A 16,818-nucleotide genomic window follows, 5' to 3' on the forward strand; every position below is an offset into this window, starting at 1 on the left:
ACCTCATACGTCATCCGCCCGGAACTGCTTCCAGTGTACAACAGTGAGCGCAAGCTACATTAAAGTGATTATTACGTTTTGAATTTGGATATTTTCTTACAAAAACGCATAGATTCTCTACAGAAGGCCTTTGTTCACCCCCCGGAGCCATGTGAAACACTTTTTTTTAATGGATGGGTGCATTTTATTTAACTTCTTTTGGACTGATGCATGCAACACCCGCTGAGTGCCATGAAACAGCTTGAAAGATCAAAGACAATTTTTAATATAACTCCGACTGGATTCGTCTGAAAGAAGAAAGTCATATACACCTAGGATGACTTGAGGGTGAGTAATTTATGGGCTAATTTTCATTTTTGGGTGAATTAACCCTTTAAGTGAAAAAAGTCACTTTTTATTCAGAGGCCTCTATATGTCCCAATAATATGTTTTGGATTATATTTTAGTTTTGTGATCAAAGCTCTGTAGTTTTAATTGTGTGGGGTAAAACATGCAAACATGCAATGCAATTAAGACTGAGAGATGTACAAATAAAATTTGTTCCTCAAAATATGCTCGATGTATCATATCTGATTCTTACATTTTATTTTTTAACATGATTTTTCTAAAAAAAGAAAGAAAGAAAGAAAGAAAAAGAAAAAGATTATATAATAAAATATTACTAACAACATAAAAGTTCTTCTTACTTCTACTTCATAAAAATCAGTTAAGATTTCACAGCAAAAAGACACATGTACCCTGAAGAAGGACAGTACAGGTATAGGCTACAGTATAGGCTTTATAGGGTTAAAACGTTCTTCAAACTAAAAACTAAAAACATTGCTGTGAAAACTCCCTTTTAGATATGGTATAAAGATGTCAGTGAATAGGGAAATATATTTTCACACACTAACTCGTTGCATGAGTAGAGACTATCAATGTCCATTATCGAAAATATGACACATTCCTAACCATGCTCCAAATGGGAAAGTACTGTTATATATGAGAAATTTCTGAGAGAGAGAGAGAGAGAGAGAGAGAGAGAGAGAGAGAGAGAGAGAGAGAGAGAGAGAAATATAGATAGAAATTTTAATTGTGTGGGGTAAAACATGCAAACATGCAATGCAATTAAGACTGAGAGATGTACAAATAAAATTTGTTCCTCAAAATATGCTCGATGTATCATATCTGATTCTTACATTTTATTTTTTAACATGATTTTTCTAAAAAAAGAAAGAAAGAAAGAAAGAAAAAGAAAAAGATTATATAATAAAATATTACTAACAACATAAAAGTTCTTCTTACTTCTACTTCATAAAAATCAGTTAAGATTTCACAGCAAAAAGACACATGTACCCTGAAGAAGGACAGTACAGGTATAGGCTACAGTATAGGCTTTATAGGGTTAAAACGTTCTTCAAACTAAAAACTAAAAACATTGCTGTGAAAACTCCCTTTTAGATATGGTATAAAGATGTCAGTGAATAGGGAAATATATTTTCACACACTAACTCGTTGCATGAGTAGAGACTATCAATGTCCATTATCGAAAATATGACACATTCCTAACCATGCTCCAAATGGGAAAGTACTGTTATATATGAGAAATTTCTGAGAGAGAGAGAGAGAGAGAGAGAGAGAGAGAGAGAGAGAGAGAGAGAGAGAGAGGAAAACTTAGCAAGAAAATTCACTTCCTTATTTCTGACCTATGGGTCATTATTCAGTGACCTGTTTCCCATGAGTAACATAAGCTTCTCCAAACTCTCATGACTGGGTTCAGTGGAGCACCAAAGTGAGCAGCTTAATCATTGCTTTGCATGAAGTTTATAGTAATATCAGATTTGCATATATGTCATTGTGACGTGATTGGAGGCTGTGTGGGAACTAAACATACTAGCTATCTTTGTTGTCCACAGGATGGCAACATTCTCCCATAAATGTGCTTTTGGTCTAGTGTGTAAATATAGCTAAAGACAGCACAGATTGCTGCTGATGAGAAGCTCATGCATAACTCTTGATATTTTTATAACTTGATTAAATGTGCCGCCTCACAATCAAGCCCTGTGCTTAAGACCATAAAATCCCATTTCAAAAAGGCTCATATTCTTTATATGCTCTATTCTCTTCCAGAATTATGGCTATTCACATCAATAAATTAAATGGGAATGTAATTCCAGCACTGATGAATGCCAGACAGATGCCTTTGTGAATCAACTCTATCAAGCAACAGATGCCATGAAAAGCTCACTTCCAAGGATCAAACATGAGACGAGCTTTAAAATAAGACAAAAGATAATTATTGTGAGAATTGTCAGAGAGCAGGAGAAAGAGGGAGAGAGAGAGAACATGTTTATTTAAGTTTTTCATCTCCCGTCTCAGACAGAGTGCAGACTACAGAGGATAATGAGAAACAGATCTTACAGTGGGAGGGAAAGGAGGAAGAACTGGGATAAAGAGTTGGGGATAAGGAAGGGGAGGGACAAAGAAGGGGGAAAGTATGATGGGAAGAGAGAGAGGGCATGCCTATCGCTATGGCGTCATGGATGGATCAGCCTTCAGCATCAGTGTCTTGTCTGAAACAAAAATACAAAAATAGCCACTATGTTGTGTTAAGCATGTGGAAAAGGAATGAAACATGTATTTCTCAGAACCTGTTTGCCAGACAAGGCTTTCACTGGTGCCTGTCCAGGGAATTCTCTATTGGACAGAAGAGAATGTCTTTCTGCTTTAAAAAAATGTGTGTTGGAATAGATTCTTGTGGGTATCATAAAGTTATACTTCACTCTAAAATATGTGGTTGTGCTCACTGGCCAATCAACACACTTTGCCGCAAAAGCGGGCATGTAAAGCTAAAAAATAGGGGCTTTGTTGATTGACAGGATAGATGGCCAATAGGGAGGGCGTAAGGGTACTGAGGAACCCGCCCAAAGGCAATTAAGGGTAAAGAACGAAAAAGAACTTGATATAACCTTTTTGCTCTATGGCGGTGGAGGAGTTATGGGATGAATGTCAGTTCAACGGATATTTGTTATTGAACGTGAACGTATGTGGGACTTGAGGCTGTGAGTATGGCCGGTTCTGGACGATGAAAGTTCGTGTGATGAAGTTATAATAACCGACTGTCACGGAAATCGCAAGGGAATCTACTGGGCAGAAAAAAAGTTAAAAGAGATTAGCAAATAATAACCTGCAAGATCGATGCGGAGATAAGAAAATGATCCATGCAAATGTGATACTTCACCTTGAGGATAACTTTTAATTCTTTATTGTAATAAAAGTAAGGCGCACGAAGGAGAACGCAGATCGTGCACCGTGACATTCTGGAAAAGCTGTATGACTTCCATGAGTTTTAAACGGAGCCGATATTGAGAAGTGAGAGAGAGTCAGTGATATATCTGTAGCCGGCCTCGGTCGTACTTTTCTCGGAGTGAGCGATGGGGGCCGCGCCGGGCTCGGGATGGGAGGAGGGAGAGTTCGAGTTCAAGCTCGTGTTCGAGGAGGATCCGCCGCGCCAGAGCCGCTGCGGCCCAGAAGAGTCCGAGAGCGGCCAGACGCACCATGAGCCAGCCGGTATGAGTGGTGGTGCACATGAGTGGTTATAGGTCTGGGCTGGTAACTGATGTTCTAGGTCTAAAAACCTAGAACCTAGTAAAGCTTAACATATAAATTATCTCTGTTGTCCCCTTGAGCAGTCAGTTACTTTACTATAGGGCGCTGTGTTAGTAGCTTTGGATAAATAATTAGCGTTTCATTAATTAGGCTATATCAGAATCCTACATAATATGTACATGATAAATAAATGTACATCTATTTTAAAAATATAAAATAAATGTAAATGGGTCAATGACGTGAGGATAATGTTTTCCCCCCAAAATACATAGAAATACTATTCAGACGATAAAAAGAAAAAAATAAAATTTTTTCAATTTCTGAATTAAAAGTCATTTCTGTCACAGTCTTCAGCGGGTGTGCCCAGGAGGGCCACCAGATGACTGTGTTCGGTGAGCACATGGCTTGTGTTGTCTGTTGCCATGTGCTCTCTCCTGTCTATTGTCTTGCCCCTCCCATCTTGTTACCTCGTTATTGTTTAAGTTGCTCCACCTGTGTCTCCCTCGTTAGCCTCCTTGTTTGGTTTCCTATTTATTCTCCTGGTGTCTGTCATTCTGTGCTGATCCGTCATTTCTCATTGTGTGTGTTTCGTGTCTGCATGTGGTGCCGCTTTAGGCTTGCCTGTCTGTTTTTCCCCCTCGGGGTGGTTTGAGTTTGTTTTTGTTTCATTTTTATTATTAAAATAAATAACCATTTCTCCTGCAATTGAGTCCTCGCTTCATCTCCCCGCACGCACCGTGACAATTTCTGATATTTTTCTCATAATTTTTTTTAAGGTGGAATATGTAGTTTGGCTAATTATTATTTCTTTTAAATATGCAGTTAAGCAATTTTGCTTTAAAATATTATTAGCATTTGAAAAAAAAAAACATCTGGCAAATCAGCAATTAAAGCCATTTTGTTGTCACGTGACTAAAAAATATAGAAATAGAAAGGACCTTCATGGTGAGTCCGGGTCATTCATTTCTTTTTTTTTTTTTTTTTTTTAAATCACACATTTTCACCTTTTATGAGAAGGAACGATTTGTTCAGGTCAGATTAAGTCATCTTAAGGGCACTTCTTTATATTAATGGATCAATTTTGTTTTACATTCACAGATATGTTTGAATTAATTTTAAAATAATATTTAGGCCTAAGTTGTGGACAGTTTAGTTAAGGTGGAAAGAAAATATTTGAGTAGGTTTTTGATGTTTATTACGCCACTTGACATTTTTGTAGTTATTAGATTTATGTAGAAATATTTTTAAAAATATATGAAACCCATATAAATTCAAAGAAGTTGATCTTGTGTTTTGAGCTTGCTTTTTAAAGGATTTAACCTTTTCATCATCTTGGACATCCTTCTTATATCCTTATGTTGACCCATAGGCAGTACACTGTGCTTAATTTAGAAGAATTTGAATGTCTTTACTCTTAGAAAGGGGCACAATTTTTAATGTCTCTAAAGAATGCTTATATGTTAATGCAGTCTGACTCAGATGTTGCCCATGTAACTAAGTTTTATCGGCTGAAGTGTGCGTGTGTTTATGGGTAAGTGTGGAGCACAGTGCAATGTGTTTTTAATCAGCTGTGTGTGTGAGCAGAGTTAACAGCTGCCATCTGGACCTGAACCCTCAATCTCTGTTTACTGAGCATGCATTTAGATACATCCCTCCAATATTCCCTCCTTTTATATTACCCATCCTCCGCCTTCATTCTGGTGTGAAGTTGTGGAAACATGCACTTCAGGTTTCTGTCCACACCGCATCTCTTTGCAAGTGCTTTCTTCAGATATTTACTATATTTTTAAGCGTTGCCATATTTAATTATTTATTTTCTTGTGCCCTTAACAACAACTTGAAGGATGAGAAATTGCTGTGTAGGTCCTGAATGCTGAACTTCACAATTGCCCTGCAAACACTTACCATAGTAACCATAGTTTACAACAACAATAGAGCGGTGACTGCAAACATGGACTTTTCCTGTGTGAAAGGTTGATTTTAAAGTAGCTTTTATAATATCTGTAACATTCAATCAGACAAATAGTTTTTTAAGTGTTAAAAATGTAATTAATTTATTGTAAATAATTTTAATATTTTTTAAATTAAATTATTTATGTTAAATGAATATATGTTGGGTAAAAATATTATTTTAATTACAATTATAATAATCATAATTATGTTTTTCATTAAAATGGGCATATTTACTATTAGTGCAAGAAGGAATGTGAAGTGAGCTCAAAAATCCTCATGACAGAGCCAAAGTATATAAAATAAGAATACAAATTAAATAAAGTTACTGGATTTTTGCTGATGTGTTTAGAGTTACCCCAGTTTTTTGTAGAAACATTAACTAAAGAACCTAGCATTTTTGTGGAAATTGTCATTGCTATGCTAATGTTTTGGTGTGGCAGATTGCAGTTTTGAGAGTTGTGAGATTTCAGAAATCAATCTCAAGACAAGAGGTAAACAAGTCTGTGTGTACTTGTGGAAATAATAAATGACGTCTCCACAAAGGCTTCCCTGTGTTTGTTATGATTTTCCAATGAGAGGCCTCGTGTCTCGTGTTTCAGCAATTGTTTATACCATATGCATATGCTTGCAGTTCGGAAAGCTTGTGATTTGCCACGTACAATAATCTTTTTTTTTTTTTTCACAGATACCCACTTGACTTCCGCACAGGCTGGCCAACCCGTGGGTATCCCATCGTCAGCCGGTCGCAGGGCTGGGATGCATTCCCCACCCCCCAGACGGGCATTAGTCAGGGAGTTCAGTGGGACTTATGAGAGTCTGCCAGCAAGATCAATACAGGTGGGAGGCACATTTGCCTGAATTGTAGATTTCTAGAACATCCTGATACAAGCATCGTGTTACACATTGTGATTAATTATGGTGAAATAAATCCAGAGGTCTGGTTTTAATTTCAGGAGTTCGTTTTTGTTGCCCAGTAATGTTTATTGTGAACAGAATTGGTTGCCATGAGCTGTTGTGCATCTTTTATTTTGGCACATAAGGGCTGCAAATAAATGTTAGAGTTCAATTAAATTTAAGTATCCTTTAGCATTTAAAGTCAACCAAAATCAAACCAAAATCCACCATATTCATTTAATACGTGTTTTTGACCTTATTGTACATCATTCATCTGTAAATTATTCCAAAGAAAAACATGTTTGTCCTTGTAATCTCATTGTGAAGGATAAGATCAAGTCCTTACTCTTTGCATGTCTTGTTTCACTCAAAAATTGAATAGGCTGTGGAATCGTAAAAAATTTAATGATTCCAGTCTCGCTTTTGATTCCTCATAACAATTCCGGTTCCTTAATGGTCCCATTAATGATTCTTTTAGTACTTTTATGGAAAAAAGAAATGCAAGTTCATTGCCAAATGATGAGAAAAGTCTGATCTTTAACTAATATTAAACTATACATTGGCATATAAACAGTATTGTTAACTAAAACTATAAAAAATAGTTCTCATTAATTGAAGTAAAGCTGAAATAAAAAAATAAATATTAGAGGAAGAACCTTAACTTAAAAAAAAATTAAAAAGCTAAATCATTTTGAAAAATTTTAACTAATGAAAATGACAAAAGCATATAACAAAATTCTTAAAACTTAAACTAAAATGAAAATTACAATAAAAATACACAGTATTAATAAATGCTATAATAGTATATAAATAATGGTAAATAACACTGCATATGAAGAACTAGTCAGTAACTACACTGATTTAAAATTTACAGGTATTTGTAAAATGTATATGTTTGATTTACTAAAAATAACTGATTCAGAAGAGTCATATCGTTCAGGGGTCAGACCACACTGGTTGTGCTGCTTGTTTTTGATTCACTTTAAAAAACCTGCGCAACTGACTGATAAGAGAGTTTCATTCAGGTGTCAGTCTACATGTTGTATATTTTTGATTCACTAAAAAGAACTGCCTGACAAGAATCTTTCATTCATAAAAACACTGCTGTATGTTTCAGTCATGCTGTAGATTCATTATTTGTGTTGCAGCGCTGCTGTAATAGTTCAATGATATCACAATTATTTTTTTCTTTTTTTGCCCACAATGATGTCGCACCCTCTTCTTTTTCTGTTTTAGGTATCAGAGTCTAGAGTGCTTGAGTGCCCCAGCATCCAGATCACCACTATCTCCCCTGAAGAGGACTCAGGTCCAGCAGGGGGAAGTTACTGGGACGGCGGGGGTGGCTGGGACAGGGAGCGTCTATACCTGCCCCTGCTGGACTCTTACCGTGACATCGTGACAGGGGCAGGTTCCCTCAGTCCCAGCCCCAGCCCTGCTTCCAGTTCCTCATCTCGTGGATGGCTGAGTCCAGCTTCCAGCTGTGATTCTCTCCTGGTGGAGGAAGACGAGCTCAATGAAGCTGCTGCCCACTTCTGCCTATCGCCCTCCTCGCGTCCCACGTCTCCTGGGGGCAAAAAGCGCAGGAACTCCCCACTGGCCTCCCCCAGCACCTCCCGCAGAAGCAGCTACTCCGAAGATCCCTCCTCCCTCCCAGACACGGGAGAAACCTCGGCTCAGTCTCAGGCTCCAGCGAGCTGTGAACTCAACATCCCACAAAAGACCAGGAAGACCTCTCTGGAACAGGTGATTTTTTTTAAATATGTCTGCTAAACTCACTGATGGTCCATTCTTGGTAATCAAATGAAGAATTCACTTATATTCTGTCAAATGACCATCCTGGTGTGTTTATGGGTGTTCACAATCCCTGTGCTAATCCAGATGTCATCAAGAGATATGGAACCAGAGCTGACACTCGTTCAGACCTCTTCCTGCCCCCTCCCAGAGGTTGCTCAGCTGAGAAGGGAGCCTCCCCCACTAGGGATGGACTACCTGTCTGTGCCTCCTGCTCTGGGCTGGGGCAGAACCAGGGCCAGCGCTCACAGTCCTCTCTTTAGGTTTATGCACAACTTCTTGCATACTGTGAATTATGCACTGAATACTACATGAAAACAGAATGTGCAAAAGAATGCAAAAATTTCAAGAGCAATATGATATATTGTCACATGACCTCCCTCACGTTATCACATTACATTTTAAATTAATAAAATAAAATAAAAATGTATTAATTTAAACTTTAAATATATGTAAGCTTGAAATTTATTATGTGTGTGTATATATACATATATATTATATAAACTCATTTACTGATTATTTGGTAAGACTGTCAAGTCTTTTTACAGAAAACAACCATTTTTATTTCCACGATGATACATATACTCCATTTTCTGAATTTAACATGCAGTATTCTGAGGTCATCATGTGATAATGTGATAGCATACTACAGTTTGAAACAGTAATCATGGAATGAAGCATGCTGTTTTGCACACTAAACTATTTTAGGTTTAGATTCTGATAGAAATCAGAATAATGTTGATCTTTGACCTCTTACCTCACATTGTCTCTGCTTCCTTAATCCTGCCCCAGATCTAATGCACTGCCGCCACTTGACTGGCCGCTGCCTTCACAGTTTGACCAGTATGAACTGCGCATAGAGGTACAGCCCAGACCACACCATCGCGCTCATTATGAAACTGAAGGAAGTCGAGGAGCGGTAAAGGCATCACCTGGAGGCCATCCAGTAGTGAAGGTGACGCTATAATGTACAATCCTGTACAGTAGGTGCTGTTACTTCGTAATTGTGCGACTTTCTGTATTACTTTCTTAAATTACTGATTTGCAGTAAAAGAAACAATAAATTAATAAATATGTCAAATAAATAAATCAATACAAAAGGCATGACCTCTGTGGAATTTCACATATTTGAAAACAGCCACTATTTAAAAAGAGAAATGAGAAAACACTGAAATTACTTAAAGGGGTCATATGATGCGATTTAAATTTTTCCTTTCTCTTTGAAGTGTTACAAGCTGTTGGTGCATAAAGAAGATCTATAAAGTTGCAGCCCGGGGTCGTCACATGTGGTTGCCGCAAGACTGCCGGCCGCCGGCCGCTCTAGCCCGCTGTGTGTTTCGTTGTGAAAGCGAAACTACTTTGTTTGGTCTTCCAAAAGAGGACACGACTAGAAATCAGTGGTTAAGTTGTATTTACAACACTGTTCCAGAACAGTTCAACACAAATATTCAGATGTGTGCAGCACATTTTATAGAGGACTGTTTCCTGATCCTGGTAGAGTAGACTACAATGCCGGCTGTTCTGACTCATAGCCTGTAAGTAAGTTTTTTTATATTTAAAGGATTTGCCACTGACGATTCAAATGCGAGTTTTGAGCAGTGTAGAGTAGGGCTTGTTGTTTGTAATTTTTCCGATCACAAATGCAGACATGGTTTTATGTTTACGTGGCGCGATCAATCACAACGCACTGGATAGCTGGCCAATCAGAGCACACCTCGCTTTTCAAAATCTTTGTAAAAATCGACACATTTCAGAAATACGGGGCATAGAGGAGAAACAAAAATGTACTGTATGTGGAAAATAATGTTTTTGAACCTTAAAGCGCATAAACACATTTCATTACACCAAATAATGTTATTTTTAGCAACATCATATGACCCCTTTAAAGTAAAATAATTTCCTCAGCTAATTGAATTGATGTAAGTTTTTTGCTCTTTTTTTTATTTTTTTATCTGTTGTCCAGCTTGTAGGTTATACTGAGAGACAGCCGCTTTCCTTACAGGTGTTTGTAGGAACTGCTGATGACAGATCAATACGTCCTCATCCTTTTTATCAAATACACAGGTAAAACACTCACATGATATTTCGCAGTATTGAACAACAGTGTTTTTGGTAGATCCATGGCTTAACATGTAAAATACTTGTCTCCACACAGAGTAACAGGGAAGATGGTTGGCACAGCTAGTCAGGAGAGCATCCAGGCTGGCACCAAACTCCTGGACATCCCACTCAATCCAGAGAACAACATGACTGCCCTGTAAGACTCTTGAGCCCTGACTGTATGTCATAGACACCTCAGTAAGTGATCATACCTGAATTCCTGTTTCCCTCTCAGCATTGACTGTGCAGGTATTCTAAAGCTGAGGAACTCTGACATTGAACTCCGGAGAGGAGAGACAGATGTAGGGAGAAAGAACACTCGAGTGCGTTTGGTGTTCCGCACACACCTTCCTCTGTCTCCACCCATCATCCCCTCAGGACGAGTCTTAGCGCTGCAGGTGGCGTCTTTACCCATTGAATGCTGTGAGTGTGGCAAATCACAATTCTGCTTAACTGAAACTACTATGTGTAATTAGTCTCTTTTTCTCTTTTTATTTTCATCCTATACTCTATGATCTTCACTCAAATTTAAGCTTAAATTTCTGCCTGCAGCACAGCGCTCTGCACAGGAGCTTCCTGTAGTGGAGTCTATCAGTCTTACTTCCTGTTCAACAGAGGGAGGCGAGGAACTACTTCTAGGTGGGACCAACTTTCTACCCACCTCCAGAGTTTTCTTTATGGAGAGAGGATCAGGTATTGTAGTAGGCTTACATTAATGCACATTACCAGAAAAGCTGTTCCTTTGAACGTCAAAGAGTCCGGAAAAATATACAGTGGGTACGGAAAGTATTCAGACCCCCTTCAATTTTTCACTCTTTGTTATATTGCAGCCATTTGCTAAAATCATTTAAGTTAATTTTTTTTCCTCATTAATGTACACACAGCACCCCATATTGACAGAAAAACACAGAATTAATTGAAGGGGGTCTGAATACTTTCCGTACCCACTGTATATTACGATTTTCACAAACATTATTAAGTAGTGCAACTGTTTTCAACATTGATAATAATAAGAAATATTTCTTGAGTACCAGATCAGCGTATTAGAATGATTTCTGAAGGACCATGTGACACTGAAGACTGGAGTAATGGCTAGAGCAAATTCACCTTTGCCATCACAGGAATAAATTACTGTACATTTTAAAATATATTCATTTAAATATATTATTTTTAATCAAATAAATGCAGCATTGGTGAGCATAAGATACTTCTTTAAAAAACATTGAAATATTTATTGACCTAACGGTAGTGAACATTGTAGCTTAATGAATTCAAAGGAAAGAACTGACATAATATCACAGAATCAGTGCTGATGTTGTATTTATTACATATTTTTTATTTGTAGATGGCAAAGTCCAGTGGGAGGAGGAGGCACATGTGGACAAAAGCAATGAGGTAAATTGACCATAAACCGTATCTATGAAAAAGGTCACTGTTTTTTATTTACACTGTGTGTAAATTGAAAATAAATGAACAAATTATGTCTGTATTTTCTATGGTGCAGAATTTGCTATGTGTACAGGTGCCAGCCTATAACGATCTTTCACTGAACCACCCAGTATCTGTCTGCCTGTACGTGTCCAATGGGAAGAGGAAGAGGAGCAGCACGCATTGCTTTAAATATCTGCCCAGTGAGTGTTACACAGGCAGCCATTAGCTATGCTTTACTTGGGAGAATCCCTCTGCACATGGTATTTATCTGTACTGTTGACAAGAGATGCAAAATATGTCTTTTGCATGTTGTGTGTAATAAAGAACAGATTCTCTTTCATAATCTGAAGGCACTTTCAGCTCAAGCATCATATGTTGCTTTGATCTCCAATAAAATGTTCCAAATAGCATCACAGAAGAGCAGTTTTACAATTTTTATCTTATTTTTAAAAAACTATATTTTTTTATTCTTTCAGGATGCATTAAATTGATAAAAAGTGAAAAGGCATGTATAATATTACAAAAGGTTTCTATTTGAAATAAATGCAGTTCTATTGATCTTTATATTCATCAAAGACTCCAGAAAAAAAAATGCATAACAGTTTCTACAAAAATATTAAACAGCACAGCTGTTTTCAAAATTGATAATAATAATAAATGTTTCTTGAGCACCAGAAGCATCGTATTAGAATGATTTCTGAAGGATCACACTGAAGACTGGAGTAATGGCTGTTGAAAATTGAACTTACATTTTAAATGTAAAATATATTAAAATAGAAAAAAGTTCTTTTAAATTATAATAATATTTTACAATATTATATTAGTTTTTACTGTATTTCTTTTAATCAAATAAATGCAGCCTTGATGAGCATAAGAAATTCTTTTAATAACATTAAAAAATCTTTCCGACCCCAGACTTTTGAATGGTTGTGTAATAATTATATGAAATAATTATTTAATATTACATATAATTATATAGAAAACAATTTATTACAATAATTTGATAATTTATAATAGGTAATAAATATATTTATAATATTTTTATGTCTTTTTATATTAAATTTATAAAATATGATTTTGGATTATCATGGTACATGTGTGATGTTGAGTCATACATTTCAATACATGGAGGTGTGCACAATAAAGTAACTAAGTGCTATAATCTGTTGGCTTCTGTGTTTTCCTCATTTCCTAGTCATGTTTAAAGAGGAAGATCCGCTGCTGTCCCGTCCCTCTAGCTTGCCCCTGGAAGGGGTGACGCTTTGCCCCATGGGGAGCGGCAGCACTGTTGACATGAGGTCAGACCTATCCGCAGATGACAGAAGCATGTCTTTCCACCTGCCTCCATATCCCAATGAGTACTCTTACTCCTCGCATGGCTACCAGGAGGACTACTGGCATAAACCAGAGGTTACCGAGGACGGTGGAGGTCGAGGTGCCCTGACCGAAAGGCATCCCAGCTTTGAGAGCCTGGAGCTGGGCTTCACGGAGCTTCTTCCTCCCATGTACCCAAGAGCCTCACAACCTCTTTCCTCCTCCCCATCTCCCTCTCCGTGGCTTGACTCTCCCTATCTGTCCTCCTCACCTTCTCCCTCTCACTCTTGCTCTCTGAGCCCATTCCCTGCCAGCAGTCCGATCTCAACCTCGCCCCTTCCTCCTCTCTCTCACTCCCCATATCCACACTGTCCTTGCCCCCAAGAGATGTGTTCCTCACCTCCATCAAACACTAGCCACTATCAGGACCTGTGCCCACCTCCATACTGGCAATACGAGAGCTGGGAGCACCAGATGCATCCCGCTGAAAGAGACACGGGTCCCGGTCTGAAGTTGGAGGGACCCCCGGACTTCACGGGCCCTTCACCAATGCAGCACATCACACTAGAAGAAGGTGGGTATAATTGATTTTATGTGTCATACTAGAGATGGACTGATATTTAAATTTTGAATGATAAGCCAATAATTACGTTCATGTTTTTGCCGAAAACCGATTAATTGCTCATATTCAAATTCTGTACTATTTTGTCTAAAAAAATACTAAAAAAAGAAAAGAAAAAAAAAAACACTAAAAACTAAAATCTGTATTTTTTTCTCCAATTTTTTTAAAGAAATTAATTTTATTCATAATTTTTAATTATAGAACATTTATTTTTAATTATAATAATATTTTACTATATTACAGTTTTTACTGTATTTTTTATCAATTAAATGGAGACTTGATGAACATAGACTTTTCAAAAACAAAACTTTTGATTGATAGTGTAACTATATAATTATTTTATATTTTATATATATATAATATAATTATTTAACATATATAATTATATGCAAAATATTAACTAAAATACTGTAATATTTTGTATTAAATATTATTTAATATAAAACATTATATGATTATAATATTGAATATCAGATGTATGTAAAATAATAATTTTTTTTTGAATGTCATGATACAGATGTGTGAACTATTCCTTTAACTAGAGTCTTACAGATCTGTATCAATCAATTAAATGATTTCTACCACAATTTCTCATCCCCACAGTGACTGAATTCATCGGAGAGGATATAAGTTCCTTTCAGATGGGGACACACATGGACAGTCGACCTGGATGACAACATCCTCCCAGTATTAGTCCAGTGATAATCAGTTTATAGTTAATATACCAACATTTTGTGTATAATTTGTATTTGAATTATTGCATATTATTAAAATATGGCAATAATAATAAAGACTGTGCTACTTAAGTGGTGAATCTGTGGTAAAACAGAAGGCAGGCATACAGTTGTAAGTATGTAAGTATGTAACTTACTGCTTCCTGACTGCACATTTGAATGGAACTAATGTTTTTAATCTGTATGCAAAATAAATTATCATGATGTTATTTTTATGTTTTGATCCACTAATGTACATGCATGGGGGTAATTAGTAATTTAATGAACAGATAATGTAAATCAAACCCGCATGCTCTTCATTCCCCCTTTTATCTGAGAAACTGACTTCATTTTTGACTTAATGTCTATTTGTGGGATCACTGAACATGTCCTTTGTACACAGTGTCCAAGTAGTTTAAATGTGACTTCACCCCTGCCCCCACACAGGAAATATTACAGCCCTTTCAAACATCTAAACATTTGTAAAGGCAGAATATCAAGATTTATAATAATTAAATACAGGTTATTTTCACAGTCAACGAACTGTTAGAAAACAATGTGGACGTATTGTGAGTAGTGACTAGTTTAGTGACTGTTATGGTTAGTTGACAAGTCTAAATGAAGTGGCATATTTCCGTATTTGTTTTGTGTTTTCACATAGCATTTTTATTAAATTTATATTTTTAATACATAAAAGACCAACAACAATACTTGTTAGCCGGTGCTTGTTCCATTTCAACCATAAAAAAAATAGGCTACAGTTGCGGCACCTTGATACAGTGACTGAATGAAGGTAAGTACGAGATACTCTAAATATATTAGCTTACTCATGAACCATTTACAAGGTAATTAAGGCATTTTAATGCTATTAATACATTATTAAATACATGGTATTGCCATGTACAATGGTATTTTTTTGTGTTTTAACACGAACTGTGTCCACGACGTGTTTACTTAGGGGTTTGAATGAGAGGCTTCTCGTAAAGTCTCGTAAAATACATTTAGTCCCATGATATCTTATTACGCCATTTAGATGCTTAACAGTGGCCAAGTTTACTTTGAATGTTTCAGGAAGAGAGGGCAATGGGTGAGAGGGTAAGTCAGGAACATTTCATTACAGCGGTTCTGAAGCGTTCAGACATGGGACTGTTCAAATCAGAGCTGGATTAAAATGAGTTTGATTTAGATAAACAAAAGATTTTGCAAATATATAAGAAGGCATCCAATGGAACCTGACCTTTAAAAAATCTGGATTTAATAACCCCAAATTGTAGTTAACAAGCAAATCGTTTCATCTCAGTTGTAAATCAGTATAATTAATCTGAATCACCTCAGTAACTATGTGAAAATATGTCTTGTGGGAATGTTGTGTTGTTTCCAAAATAAGCAGGACTGCATCTTGGTGCACTGCCAAATAGCAGCATATTTTCAGCCCGAAACTGGTGCTGGTAGTGTAACATGGTTTGAAACCACGTTGGTGAGGTTATAACCTATGTGTGGACACGGATCTGTTCCTCAAAGTTAGTCTCTCATACTGGTTATCCCAGACATCATTCATTCTGTCTATCAGTGCCCTCTCTTATGAGCTTAGATAAACTAGTACATTACATTTACATGTTCATAGTATATTATTTATAAAAAAAAATAAAATAAAAAAAACTTTCATCAACCTCTAACTGTTCATTCATAAAGTCCTTCATCCAGACTCCTATCAGTGAGTTCTCTGATAAATGTAACGCAAAAAATTATAGTTAATGTATTACAGTAATTTTCAAAGTTTAGCTCATAGTTCACTTTTTTATTTCTAATCTTCTGATACTGCAGTATATGTTTCTTCAGTAGTTTTGTTGTTGCTTTTCCTCTGTAGGCCTGGTTTTAACCTCCTGAGACCCGGCAAAAAAATGTAGGAAAATTTTTTTCTTTTTTCATGTCATTACATTGTTAGAGCATTATAAAAATGTAAAAAATAAATAAATAAAACTGATATTTCATTCATAAATTATGCTACGTCTTTGGTAGAGGACATCGGGACTATATGGGGAAAAAAATAAAAAGACATGAATGAACATGCATAGGCAAAAACAATAGATTTTTTAAAAATCACCAATACATTTTTAGTTTTCAGGATTTTTTTTAATTTTTTTTTTTTACCAAACTTTGTATAAAGATGATTCTCAACTATGTTATAACAGAATGATTTGATATACCATTTTTCTTTATGCAAAATGTGTGTAAAATGGCCATAAACAGGTTTTCTCGTTATATATAATGTATCTATAAACTAAATCTAATTTGCATATTAATGTATTTTTGGGGCAACATGTTATGGAAAAAAGAAGTGTAATAATGAGAGTAATAATTGACAAGATTTTCATAGTAATATATAATATTTCATAGGAATATTGAAATATA

The 16,818-nt window shown here is 36.3% G+C and overlaps 1 protein-coding gene across 3 annotated transcripts; it reads left to right on the forward strand.

Moving 5' to 3' along the window:
• The first annotated feature begins 2,934 nt into the window (after positions 1-2,934).
• On the forward strand, positions 2,935-14,857 carry nfatc4 (nuclear factor of activated T cells 4). Of its 3 annotated transcripts, none has more exons than XM_016448324.1 (13): positions 2,935-3,549; positions 6,227-6,378; positions 7,672-8,178; positions 8,314-8,489; positions 9,019-9,181; positions 10,190-10,290; positions 10,382-10,483; positions 10,562-10,749; positions 10,879-11,019; positions 11,672-11,721; positions 11,831-11,957; positions 12,953-13,645; positions 14,297-14,857. In XM_016448324.1, the coding sequence occupies exons 1-13, from the start codon at positions 3,414-3,416 to the stop codon at positions 14,365-14,367; spliced, it is 2,607 nt and encodes an 868-aa protein (XP_016303810.1). In that variant the 5' UTR covers positions 2,935-3,413; the 3' UTR covers positions 14,368-14,857. The 3 variants fall into 3 exon arrangements, with proteins under 3 accessions (XP_016303810.1, XP_016303811.1, XP_016303812.1); XM_016448325.1 differs by having other exon boundaries at positions 10,229-10,290; XM_016448326.1 differs by having other exon boundaries at positions 2,935-3,041.
• The last annotated feature ends 1,961 nt before the right edge of the window (positions 14,858-16,818 follow it).

The sequence above is a fragment of the Sinocyclocheilus anshuiensis genome, unplaced genomic scaffold, assembly GCF_001515605.1.
Source record: "Sinocyclocheilus anshuiensis isolate Anshui unplaced genomic scaffold, SAMN03320099.WGS_v1.1 scaffold940, whole genome shotgun sequence".
NCBI lineage: Eukaryota > Metazoa > Chordata > Actinopteri > Cypriniformes > Cyprinidae > Sinocyclocheilus > Sinocyclocheilus anshuiensis.

Coding starts and splice junctions, on each gene's coding strand:
- nfatc4 (XM_016448324.1), top strand. CDS start 3,414: ATGGGGGCCGCGCCGGGCTCGGGATGGGAGGAGGGAGAGTTCGAGTTC. Junction 8,179..8,313: donor GGAAGACCTCTCTGGAACAG/GTGATTTTTTTT, acceptor GTGCTAATCCAG/ATGTCATCAAGAGATATGGA. Junction 10,291..10,381: donor CCTTTTTATCAAATACACAG/GTAAAACACTCA, acceptor GTCTCCACACAG/AGTAACAGGGAAGATGGTTG.